At 44.0% G+C, this 12,759-nt stretch overlaps 1 protein-coding gene across 4 annotated transcripts in view; it reads right to left on the bottom strand.

Moving 5' to 3' along the window:
- Positions 1-1,575: 1,575 nt before the first annotated feature.
- The window catches only part of DIP2A (disco interacting protein 2 homolog A), a 77,227-nt gene continuing 66,043 nt past the window's right edge, over positions 1,576-12,759 (bottom strand). For 2 of the 4 annotated variants that reach the window (XM_050339353.1, XM_050339356.1), the window contains 9 exons: positions 11,832-12,000; positions 10,466-10,636; positions 8,398-8,526; positions 7,918-7,979; positions 7,175-7,232; positions 6,392-6,466; positions 5,628-5,802; positions 4,154-4,277; positions 1,576-3,942 (listed from right to left, as the gene is read on the bottom strand). In XM_050339353.1, the coding sequence (XP_050195310.1) occupies positions 3,690-3,942; positions 4,154-4,277; positions 5,628-5,802; positions 6,392-6,466; positions 7,175-7,232; positions 7,918-7,979; positions 8,398-8,526; positions 10,466-10,636; positions 11,832-12,000 (1,216 nt within the window). In that variant the 3' untranslated portion in view covers positions 1,576-3,689. The remainder of the gene's footprint in view (positions 3,943-4,153; positions 4,278-5,627; positions 5,803-6,391; positions 6,467-7,174; positions 7,233-7,917; positions 7,980-8,397; positions 8,527-10,465; positions 10,637-11,831; positions 12,001-12,759) is intronic. The other 2 variants (XM_050339354.1, XM_050339355.1) reach the window with 2 other exon arrangements.

The raw sequence follows: 12,759 nt of genomic DNA, 5'->3' as shown, positions 1-12,759 counted from the left end.
GTTCTGCTTATATGGCACTGGCATAAACAAACTGGAAGGAGAACCTGGTGTGCCCAGTAACTCCTAAACAACACAAAATCAACAAGAAATCTAAATACAAACACAAAAATTCAGCCAATTAGAATTGGTCACGACAAGAAGTTCTGGCTTGGAAACATCTCATTTGAAATATCTGACCAGGTAAATATTTAAAGCGTATTAACTTGCAGAACATAAACATCAGCACAGTAATGAGCATTGTATCTTGGTATACCAAGCACCAAGTAAACCCTGAAGTGCAACAAGTTAAAGAATTATTTCATGCAGTTTTGCCAGCTGTAAATTAGTTCTTAGGTGTAATCCAGATCTATCCCCTACTAGCACAGTTCCTGGCCTGACACGCTGCAATGCTGGAAATGTGCAAGCTTTCCCTTTTTGCCCTTAAAACAGAGTTGTGGATATTCCATAGAAACCAAACCAGAAGCCTATCCAAAGAGATCCTTGAAGTGCATAGTGTCTATTTGCAAAGAATGGCAGGGAAACAGCATCAAAATAATCAGGGACTTGGTACAGAATGCTTGGAATGTGCTCTTAAAATGAACACTGCTTCCTTTTTTCCACTGTGATAAATTTCTGGGTAACAATCAGCATGAAGTGGAGGCCCACAAAGAACACTGCTGCAATAAAGGCAGCTTTATTGATGTTTACAAAGTTATTCAGTACTCACCGGAGTCCAGTCTCTCAGGTTAAATCTGAATCAGGATAAATCTGAATCCCAGGATAAATCTGGAACATTCTGCTTCAATAGCAGCCCTCCTGCCCCATTCCCTCAGCAGCACATTAGTTCAGAAGGAGACAGGGCTTATAGTTCCTTGTTAGTACATTTTCTATCCCCACAAATCAGGTAAAAAAAAAAAAATCCCCAAAACACAACAAAAATCCTCCTTGTGCCTTACCTGTACCCATTTAAGATGAATTACAGGTTCTTGAATCCTGCCTTCATTAGCTTTGAGCAGGATGAGTTGTTTTGGCACTGAAAACCCACCGTGCTTCAAATGCAGGTCACACACAGAGCACTACCTGATTGCCAGGCACAATCCTCGCTGCAATTAACAGCAAGAAGAACAGCAAAGGCTCCACGATGCCCTCCTCTTGTTACGTGCCCTGCTTTTAAACACAGATCACGTTTTGTCAGAGAGGCCCACGAGAGGCTGTCTCTCCCGTGGGAGGGACCCCCACGGGAACAGGGGGAGGACTTAGAGCTGAGGGAGAGCATGAAAGGAAGGAGGGGTAGGGGGGGAAGGTGTTTCTAAAACTGTTGTATTTCTTGCTTTTTGCCTTTTATCCTGTTAGCAATCAATTTAAATTCTACCCCCACTTTGAGTCCGTTTTGCCTGTCAGTAATCAGAGTCTCCCAGGTCTTATCTCTACTCAGGAATTCTTTAACTGTTTGGGGTTTTTTTCTCTCTTCTGTGGAGCTGCAGAGGGAGGTGGAACGTAGCAGTTTTTGGTGGGTATTTGAAATCCAGCCAAAGTCAAAACCACCACAGCCCTGAGCCTTATGCCAGAGGAAGAACACCACTCAGAAACGTGCTCTGGAGTAACGCCGGTGCAGCACATTGTTTTATTTGGATAAAAACCAAACCAGGCACTCTACCTCCCATGACTCACACTGCAGGGGGGCAGAACAGGTGTGTCAGGGACCTTTACAGCCTTCCCACCTGCTGCCACGGCAGCTGTCGCCTCCGTCCTGCTGCTTCTGCTCCAGCTTTTCCCTTCCCAGCCCGTGCTTTTCGCCCTGCTCGCCAGCACAGCCTGCATTTGGCAACAGGTCTCTTCATTGGTCCTGGCTGGTGTCTTTTACAAATGTATCTTGAAGGTCATACAGGCCCAGGCCACCCAGCATCACCGTGGCAATGATGTCAGATTGTCACGAGCTGTTTTGAAATGTTTAATGAGCTTTTTTTTTGTTTTGTTTTTAAGATTTGACTTTACAAGGCAACTCGTCTCGCTGTCATCAGTATCTCTCCATACAAAAAAGTCTTACAATGCTTTATTTGCTAAAAAAAACTACAATGTGGAGATGAGGGTTAGGGAGTTCCCTCCTTTTGCCAGCTCTTTTGTTAGGAGGGGTGTCCCACAGCCCGCTGCTGGAGGCTGCTGTACTCAGAGAATAAGTTACACAGGTTCTGTACATAATTACAGTCAGGAGTATGCAGCTGTATAATACACCACAGGTAAACACCACCAGGGCAGATAACTACTATATAGGAAAGCTTCTTCTCGCAGATTTCAGAGTTTATTTAACCATGAGTAAATCTGATATACCAGGGGACTGACATCTATCTTTCTTAGGCACTGATCCAGGCAGAATCGCCCTGCAGAAAAAGCTGGCCCTTTTGCCAAACTTGTGCATCACTAAAAAAGTCGTATGGAGCTCTCAAAGTCTTTAACAAATCTATAAAAATAATTATTTGCTAGTCTCGTGCTTACCTTCAAACACAGTAAGTATCTCGATAACTTCCTACTCTCTTTCTGCATTAGGTTCACTGCAGTATTAGATCAGGCAGAAACTTCAAAACCTTAATTCGTCAAGTGTGACTCAACCAACTGGATATTTTAGCCTGAACAAAAAGAGTCTACAACTCCACAGAAAATAAAGACAGTCTGTACCACAGCAGCTCAAGCTAACTAACACTGAATAGCTTTTCCATGGTGGGGGGAAAAACAAGTCACTATTGTAAGTTTTCGCACAGGATATGCAGGGAAAACATATTGTAAGCCCATGCTTTGTAAACATCTGTACAAACCATTCAGAGACTAGTGGCTTTGGAATGAATTTTCAGATCCTTGGCGTTACGCAGGGCAGGAATCAACAGCTAACACAACGAAAACAGGCGACTTGGACGTGGAGTTAGGAGAGCACTGAAGGCTCCTGCATCAAGTACTTAAAACTGGATATTACTTTGTATTTTATTATAAAGTTTGTAGCATTACATAGTCCAGCATGGCACCCTAAGTAACACTGTTACAGCTGCAGTATTTGTTTTTTGCTGGCTACAAAAAAGCTGAACAGCAGCATAACTGTTACACTGGATCCGGGATCCCAACGGGTTGGTTTCTTCCGAGCGGCGGGGATGAGTCAGTGATTTAAAATAAAAAGGCTGCATTCTTAAATCTCAAAATATGTGCAAAATTCCTTTCAGTAGAGAACGTGGTAGAGGTGTGTGCAATCTTGAAGGTCAAGTCCCAACCCTGAAACTGCCGATATATTGCAAACAGTCACGCGGAGGCGAACTCTGGATGGTCACTCACGACTTCAGGTCTTACTTCCAGGAGTCCTCCTCACAGCTGGTGTTCTCTCCCCACCCCACTTTATGTCCTTTTATGCAGTGCATCAAGTACTGACATTCATAATTATTACCACCCACCCCTCCCCCCCCCCAAAAAAAATAAAATTGGTCCATGATAGTTCTAATAAGCTTCCTTCAGGAATTCCAGTAAACTCTCCATCCTAAGACAGCTGTAACTGTTACAATGGACTTACGAAAGCAAATGCAGTCTTGGGAGATGAAGGTCTGTGAAGAGTTGTATCTCCATTTTCCTAAAGTCTTCAACAGCTTTTAAAAACACAGAACATGGATTCTGATGTTATTATGAGGAAAGTCCCTTGGATTTTGGTGCTTTAGCCTTGACGTGGTTCCCCGTTTTCACATGTTGTAGGCAACGTAAATAGGATCCAGCTGATCAGCTAAAAATCCATCTCTCAAGTGCATCCGCTGTTTCTCCCCCCGGGAATTGATGGGAATGACGCCTGGGTCCACGATGACCACAACCCCCACGATGAGATAATGCTCCTCCAGCACCACGTTCGTCACCAGCGCCACCAGGTCCAGCGCTTCCTGCTCCGACCCCTCCAGCTCCACAACCACCACCAGCAAGTTGGTCCACGTAAACACAGCACTGTGGGCACGGTACGGGTATTAACGGGGGGGGAAAAAAAACCCACACCTACTCAAAGAAAGCTAGTTATTAAAAGAGATTATTAAAAGAAAGACCCCCCCAAAGCTCACAAGTAAACAATGTGTAAATTCCGACACAGGCAGGGAAGTTACGAGCTCTTCCGCTTTAGAAGAAATGAAAGGATACAGAAAAGTAATGCTGAGGTTCTTACCATTCTGCAATGCTCTTATGTGCCCTTATTACCGAGGTTTCTATGTCAATGGGATGGTACCTCATTCCTCTGAGCTCCAGTGTTTCATCCAGAGAGCCCACCACATACAGGGCATCGTGCCTCTCTGCAACACAGCACACACGTTTAAATGTCATCACATCCACAGGACAGGCGTGGCCACACCCACGTGCTCATTCCTGATGTTCTAAAATGTTCCCAGTGCTTCCTAGGGAAAGCAGTCTATAACACACATCAAGCATTTGGAGAGAACGAAGGGCTGATGCAGCACTTCTGCCTGTGGACTCCAAGCAACTGAAATCAGAGTGAAAAGAATTTCTGAGTCACCCAGTTTTCTGTCCCTTCTCTCATGTAATGTCATCTCAGTTCATAAACCCAATCGAAATCCACTGTTAAAGATCTTTTTGTCCCTCTGTTCTTAGCAGAGAACTTTCCCTCTGATTGACAGGAACACTTTTTGAATTTCCAAATTTAGCTTTTTTTTGGTTTAACACCAGCTCATACCCACTTGTCCTCACGCCAGCAAAATTCTGCTCAGCTTCCAAAGTTCCCACAGTTTATGCAGTGAGACCAACTCTCTTCTGTCCCCAGCTTTGCCAGGTTAAATAAGCAAAGCTCTCCTAGGCCCTCCGTGAAGGACACACTCTCCCTATTCATTCTGTAACTCTGTTCAATTCAACTTTGCCCTTTTCTTTGTTACCTATTCTATAATTCTGCTCAGTCGTGTCACTGGGGATGAAAAGCATGCTGGGATTTCATAGTGCTATGTAAATTCACTGTAAATAGCCTCTCAAACTAAACAAACTAAAGGACAGCTGACACTGTTCCACGGTGATAAAAATCTCCAGGACACATAATTTTTCAGGAAGCTACAAAGGCACAAAAACTTGCTGTTATTATCCAGTGGCAGCAGTTGGGACACTGACACTTTCCATCATTCATTTCACTCCAATCACAGAAAATTAGCAATACACATTTGCTAATAATTTAGAAGCATTCAAACTCCCATCCTTAGGATGTTCAGAGATTTTTTTTTTTTTAAACATATTATAATCAAGAGTTGTACCTGCTTTGTATTCTGTTTTAGCAGAAAACGTAAGCAGATTGAAGACAAACTGCCCCATTTCCCAAATTTAGACATCTTGGCTTAGATTTAAAAAAACCCAAAAAATAATAATAATAATAAAAAAAACCCAACAAGATGAACAATTTATTTTCTATATTGGAAAAATTACGGAGAAGCTCCTCCTCTAGACCTTTAACTTCTGAAAGGTCGTGAAATCACCGCTGTCTGTGCACGTCCCGAACCTGCTGAACGACAGAGCAATTCCTGCTCGGTTCAGCGTTCTCCTGTGACAACAGGATGAACTCGAAGGACAGGTTACTCTTTGCCAGCTCAGCTACCCCAAGGAGCTGCAGGCAGGTGCCTCTGTAGGTGCAAGGTGTTTGCTCTCACCTCCGCTGGCGTCGGTGAGCTCCGTGCGGCGCAGGAAGCCCAGGTACCCGGTCCGAGCCCACACGGTCTGAGTGTCCCCAAAGCTCAGGCGAGCAGTAAAGTGATCGGCGTGCAGTGCCTCCTCTCCATACACCGTGTAGTAACCAGTGGCGTTGTGTGGGCTACTCACCCATATCTGGGGGATTAAAACAAACCCAAAACAGAACCGTCCCCACGTAAGCACAGGTTGTTCCGCCAGAGCCAGGCAGCATTGTTAATTGGTTTAAAAGATCTGTTTCACTGGCAATTCTGACTGCTCCAAAATGCCAGTTTTGTTAAAATCGTTAACTTCTGCCTCGCAGAAAATTACCAGGGAAAAGGAGTAAAAAGGAGTTTTATATACACGTAGTTGGGGGCTGGTAAGGAGGAAAAATGAACCATGCATTTGGCTTGCAGGTAAGGAACACCTGCTCAACCTATTAGCTGGGCATCTTATCACACAACAGTCCAGATGTACATAAAACAAAGGTCAAACCGAGCAGCAGAGTCACCTCCTTGCTGCTGCCCACTGATGGGAGTGCATGCCTGCCTGTCCCAGCTGCCAGGCAGACACAGACTGCTCCCCTGGTCTCACCTGGTACTGACACATGCAGGGGTCTGGCAGAGGAGGGGGGAGCTGTGCAGCTACACAGTACAACAGGTGTGTAAACAGTGCCAAAGCGATCGTGGCCGTCCCACCCAGGGGCAGGCACTCCTCTAAAATGCTTTTTTAAAAAAGGCTTTACCTCTCCTAAGTGCGAGTCTCCCAGAGGTCCCTTGGTTTCTGTGTGCGCTATGATGACCTTTACTCCTGGAAGAATCTTGAATGAGAAGCACACAGAAGAAAACTCTGAATTCATCAAATGAAAAGTTAATAACGCAGAGCCACAGAAGTCAACAGTTTGCTTCTGTGCACCACGTGTATCAACCACCTCGTCCTACCAAGCTGTTTAACTTGTTTAATCATTTGAACTCCCAGCAGCTGTTTTGCTGCTTCACAGCTGGTTTCACTCCTGGAAAATGCCTTCCACGTGAAGGCCTCTGATTTTTTTTCGGTGGTAGCAATGTGTCCTATTGCTTCATGTCAGGCACTGGGCCTCCCTTCAGCTACCTGATCATACCACGCTCTCTCTCTAGTGCCTCTCCTGGATACACTGTGATTGGCAAAGCTCCTCACGTGTATTCCGTACTGAGATCCAGGTGGAGCAGCTCACAGCCCAGCTTAAAGGCCATGAGGATACAATGAGGGTCATAACAAATTTAAACTGGAAGAGCAGGTTTGGATTAGATGTTAGGAAGAAATTCTTCCATGTGAGGGTGGTGTGGCTCTGCCACAGAGATGCTCCATCCCTGAAAGTGTTCAAGGCCACGCTGGACAGGGCTTGGAGCAACCTGGTCTAGCAGAAGGGTGTCCCTGCCCGTGGCAGGAGCAGGATTGGAAGGAGATGATCTTTAAAGTCTCTTCTAACCCAAAGCTCTCTAGGATTCTGTGATTCTACAGGGAGGAAGGATCAGTCTCAGTCTCTCACCTTCCCAGACTCCATAAGCGGCAGACTGTGTGGAGAGCCCCTCTCTACCAAACGCACCCTGAAAAAAACAAGAAGATACATTTGTACAAGGCTTCAAGAACTTAAACAGGAGTCAAATAGACATGCTATTTAGACTCTGCTATAGCCACTGTTACCCTCTCCTCAGCTGCACTGACCAAGCTGTAATGAATCAACCAATTATGCTCAGTCTATTCACAACACAGTAAGACAGTTATGAGTTTCCAGCTGTCTCGAACACTTCCCTATTAGCACAGGCCACATTTCTTTGAAGAACCTGTAACTCTGCTCTCTGGAGAGACAAGTGACTTTTTCCAGCAGAGCCCTAAGGTTGCAGTTCCACCAGCATTGTAAATTCACCTTCTAATAAAGATTCTCCTGGACTTGTCACACTTGAACCATGGCAGAGCATCGGCAGGAATTACAAAAAACAAAGAGCGAGCAGCCCAACTGGAATTGAGTGACACAAGGCAGCCCAGGGAAGGCTGAGGGAACAGAGTTGGTTTGGTTTGAAGAAAAAGCCAAAAAGACTAAGGGAGACTCTAACTGTACTTTTTCCACTCCCTGAAGGATATTTAGAGAGCAGCTGGAGGAAAAGAGGCCAGAGACATGATATGGCAGGGAGTCAGGTGGCTGCTGCCAAGGATATTCCAACAAAGCAATGCAATGAGGCTGAGGTTTCTTCTCCACAGCCATTAAAGAGTTAATGCTTTAACAGTCTGTACCTGTCGTGTCGAAGTGCTCTCATATCTACATAGACTGTTGTTGGATCTGGTCCTGCTGTTCCCTAAGAATAAGGAGGAAGAAATAAATTCAGCAGAAGGCACAAGATCCCGCTGTCGTTCTCACAGCCACATAAATTCACTAATTTCTCTCCCTTTTTCACTGGCACTTACAGAGCACTTCCCTAATCTGCCAGAAATACAGTAAAACAGCCCCCCTTTCTACAGTGACTGCTCTAAAGCTTTACTTGTTATGGAATCAGTCAATGAATGCACAAGTGAATTATGTAGTACAGGTTAAGTCTAAGATTTTAAAACTTAAAATTAAGTTTTTAAGATTCTGTTAGGGTAAGCACCTGCTCTAAAACCCACACAGCGAGCGCAAAGGATGTTAAGCATAAACCTAAGTGTTAGGGCCTAATCCCTAACACTGCAGAACCAGATGGACTTCAGGACATGACAAGCACACATGCAGCACTATACCTGTTCAGCCAGCTTGCCCAGCCTGTTTGGCTGACAGCAGGACCACAAACAGAAGTAACAGAGGCCATCAAAGTGTGTGAAACAGAGAGAAAGGGGAAAAAAAAAAAAGAAAATACAAACAAAGAGGCACTGGAAACATAAGATACACACAGTAAGACAGAAAACAAAACTCATACTGTTTTAGAGTGAAAAGAAGATTTCCATTTCAGATTATTTAAGGGCTTGACACTCTTAGGTGGTTCTTTGGGAAACATGCAAGTTCCAGTTAACGAACAAGAAGAGGGCTAAGGCAGCTCATACACTGTTCTATCATAAATTCCTCCTCCCTTGCAGCTTCAGAAATACCTCCTTCCAGCAGGGCTGGAAGTCATTCTGTATTTATCTGCATGCTTATTTGTACCAGAAGTTTGGCCATTTGTCTACATTCATTTAAATCCAATGCATTTTAAAAAATTTAATACAGGTATCACTCTGGAAGAATGAGGGAGAGGGGTTAGAAAACCTCCCACACTGAGAAAGGGCTCAAGAACGGAAAACAGAGATGGAAAAGGCAGAATTATGAAGGGGAAGCTCAAATGCCCAGCAGTCCTACACTCCTCACAGGGGGTTTTTTTGAATACTTCATGTTGCCATTCAACATTGTGCAGAAAAACTGTTTTCCCCTCCCTTATCCCAAACTGGCTCTTAAAATCCTTATTTACACAGGCAACTCAAAGCTGATCTTTCACACTGGGCAGCTGACATCTTTTATTTGATGTGTTTAAACTCTTAATTTACAGTCCTCTTGATTTCACGTGTATCCTTCCTATTTTCCCTCATAAAAATCACTCTGGCCTTATTTCTTTGTACCCATTTAGCTATAGGGCTTGTTAAAAGCCTTTCCTCCTTTAATGGTGAAAGAAACTATAGAAACTAAAGAAACAATTGTGAATGGCAACGTATTTAAGAAACTCATGTCCCAGAATGTCTCTCTTGTAGGAAACCCAGAACATTGTAATACATTCTGAGAGGATAAAAAGGCCTTTCTTCATCTAGTGAGCACCAGGAACTAAAAAACAAGGGAAAATTACGTTTTGCAGAGTACAGCAGCAATCTTTATAGAATCCTTTTTTATTACATGTAATTCATACCACTGAAATTGGAAATTAGATTTACAATTACACATACCTAAAGCATGTGTCACCTAAGATATTCTCCACAGACAAAGCTATACACTGCCTCTCTGAAAGCTGAGCACTATCTACCAACTCAAACACCATCCAAACTCCAGGGTGCTTTCCCATTTTCTAGTCCATACTTAGTACCTGATGTTTCAGGTAAGTTTTGGAATATGTATTTTTTTAGTTTCTTAACTGGAAAAGCAGCATCTCAGTAAGAAAAGTTAGATTTAATCTCATGAAATTACACTTAAGAGATTATAATCAGCTGAATACTGAACTGTCAAAGGTGGTTCTGGCCCACAGCACGTCATTATCTCTAGTCTGTGAAGTAGGGCTGTGTAGTTTATGGGCATATCTGCCCCTCAAAGCTTCCCACCTTATACCTTTAATTAAAAAAAAAAGTCCAACTCTCACATGAGGTGAGACACACGTATCTGCACGTTGATAACACTCATTTAAGACCTTTAAAAGTCAAAAAATACCTCCCAACCTTGTCAGTTTTCCTGGGTCTTATTTCAGGAACTCTGTCTTCCATTTAATTCCACATTATACACACAGCTATTTTTCAAACAGACAGAATCTGAACAACACAAAAGCTGAAACAGCACTGCTTGTAACATTTAATATTTAATTTAATACTGCTCCTGCATAGTGGGAAAGAAACAAGTTTCTTAATACTGAACCTCTGGATTAGAAAAGAAAATCAACCGGTCAATTAGTACAGAAAAGTGAAATTATCATAACCCACATCTTATTAAACAGCTTATTAAAAAGCTTATTTAACTTGGTGATAAAACTAGGAAGCAATGGAGCTCCAGTTCATTAGAAAAAGAGACCCATGGGGCTGAAATTCATTTCCTATCAAGTTCCCAGAGATTCTGTGTAAGGAATAAGCAGCTCAGTCTCACCTGTAGGCAGATTGCTACGTTAACCCTGCAGCCAAAGGTGGTGCTCACTGCACGAGCAGAGAGGCCCAGGTCTTTAAACAGCTTGGAGAAAGACTGGGTTAGGGTGATCCTCGGTCTCTCCTCTGCAACCACCATGCAGGTACGGACACAGGACAGGTTCACTCCCTTCATCTGAGAGGTGGGGTGAACAGAACAGCATGTTAAGTTTGAAGGCGACAACTCCAGGAATAAACCGTTTTAATTTGTGCAACAAAAGGACGTGAAAAGCACTAGAATTGGACATGAACTGGTTAAACACTAAAGACATGGATATCAGGTAGCACAGTTACTCAAAATTCTGAGCTGAAAACTCCCCAGAAAGTGATTGTGTCACAGGGCTGGCTCCCAGCACCGCACAGTTCAGGTGTAAGCAGCGTTGCAGACATCATTAGCTCCTGTCAGTGTGAACGTGAACCTGGAGCAATTGTCTGTGGGCCAGGATGGTCCAGGGGAACAGAGGAACAGTTTTTTTGTTTCTTTTCAGAACAAGCACAATGTAGCCACTCTTTTGCCACACATTCCCAGTGGAAGTCCTGAGCAGCCCAGTTACTGCAGCTGTGGGAATGCTCCTTCCTCTTCCAAGGAAATTAAGTCTGAGTTAAGAGACTTCCCTCAAAAATAAATGGATGTATCAGGGTGCAGTTGCTGTTGTTAGTAAGTATATCATAATGTAATCGTACAGAATGATTTGGGTGGGAAGGAACCTTCAAGCTCATCTAGTTCCACCTCCCTAGAACGGGCAGGGACACCTTCCACCACACCAGGTTGCTCCAAGCCCCACCCAACCTGGCCTGGAACACTTCCAGAGTTGTGGAAGATTACATCCATTTTAGAACTCAACATTTTTGGTATTAACTGATCTGAAAGCAAGTGAGACGTACTGGGTTTGGGGGGGCTTTTTGGTTTTGGTGTCTGGGGGAGAGGTTTTTTGGTGGTTGGTGAGGCTTTGGGTTTTTTTCTTCTGTTGGGGTGTGTTTTGTCTATTTGGAGGGCTTTTTTTTGTTTGGTGGTGTTTTTCTCTCTCAGATACAAACAAGCTGGCAGGCTTGCTATGTGTTCTGCCCAAAATCTCAGAGACACCCAGCAGCACAGAGGTGGCACAAACAAGTAAAGCTGAAAACACAAGACTTCTTTTTTTCCCTTCCACCAGAAAGGGAAGGGAAGATTCACAAGAGCTGAATCTTCCAGCAATCTCAGCAGTCCCCAAAAATCATGTCATAACGAAAGGCTCTCACAGAAATACCAACTCATCCCCCTGCAAATGAGGTATTTTTAGAAAGGTACACGTGTGTAGCTGTCAGTGTGCTGAAAAACGGAGTGCACTCACCCGGAGAACATCGGTCTGTGTGCCCAGCCCTTTGGTGCACATCTCCATCACCGAGTACGAGCAGAAGGTGACACGTACTTTGTACTGGCTGACAGCAGACAGCCACAGAGACACGTTGCTCTCCAGCTCCAGAGGAGGGACCAGGATGGACTGGTGACCTGAATATACACTGGGGAGAGGAAGCAATAGGAACATGAAAACTTCAAGCCGGCATAAAAACAAACAACAAAAAAAAGCCATAAGTTATGTGAAGTCAAAATGAAAGAAACGCAGAAAAATTGAGAGCTGAACTTCAGGTTGTCTTCTCCAAGAGAGCAAGAAACTCTTAGTCAGCTGGGAACTACAGGGCTGAGTAAGTCACAAACTTTAAGGCAAGTATATTTGTCCTGTGCAGTAAATTGTGCTCAGCTATAGGCAAACATTCAATGCCTTCAACAGACAGAACTTCTGACAAAAAAATGTTAACATTTGAGGCATCAGAGAAACACAAAGTGACCTGGGTTGGAAGGGACCTTAAAGCTCATCCCATCCCACCCCCTGCCATGGGCAGGGACACCTTCCACCAGCCCAGGTTGCTCCAAGCCCCATCCAACCTGGCCTTGGACACTTCCAGGGATGGGGCAGCCACAGCTGCTCTGGGCAACCCGTGCCATGTCTTACCACCCAATTCCAGTTCCAGTTCCTAGCCACCATCATTCCAGTTGCAGATTACAGCTGGATATTGATCTTATATTTCTGAGTCATTCATGTGAAAATGCACCTTTTGCTTTGAGTGAAATGAGTGTTTAACACCTGTATTGCACCGTTCAATTTTTTTTTGTGCAATTTTCTACCTTTGCCGTGGCTGTCTCAGTTTTTAAACAGGGTTAATGTGAAATATTTAACCTGGATACTGGCTGACATGAGTGGACAGAAAGTCAGATTCAGC

The sequence above is a fragment of the Myiozetetes cayanensis genome, unplaced genomic scaffold (assembly GCF_022539395.1).
Source record: "Myiozetetes cayanensis isolate MyiCay16 unplaced genomic scaffold, myiCay2020 scf9, whole genome shotgun sequence".
In the NCBI taxonomy this organism is placed as follows: Eukaryota; Metazoa; Chordata; class Aves; order Passeriformes; family Tyrannidae; genus Myiozetetes; species Myiozetetes cayanensis.
This window is presented reverse-complemented; position numbering and strand designations above follow the sequence as displayed.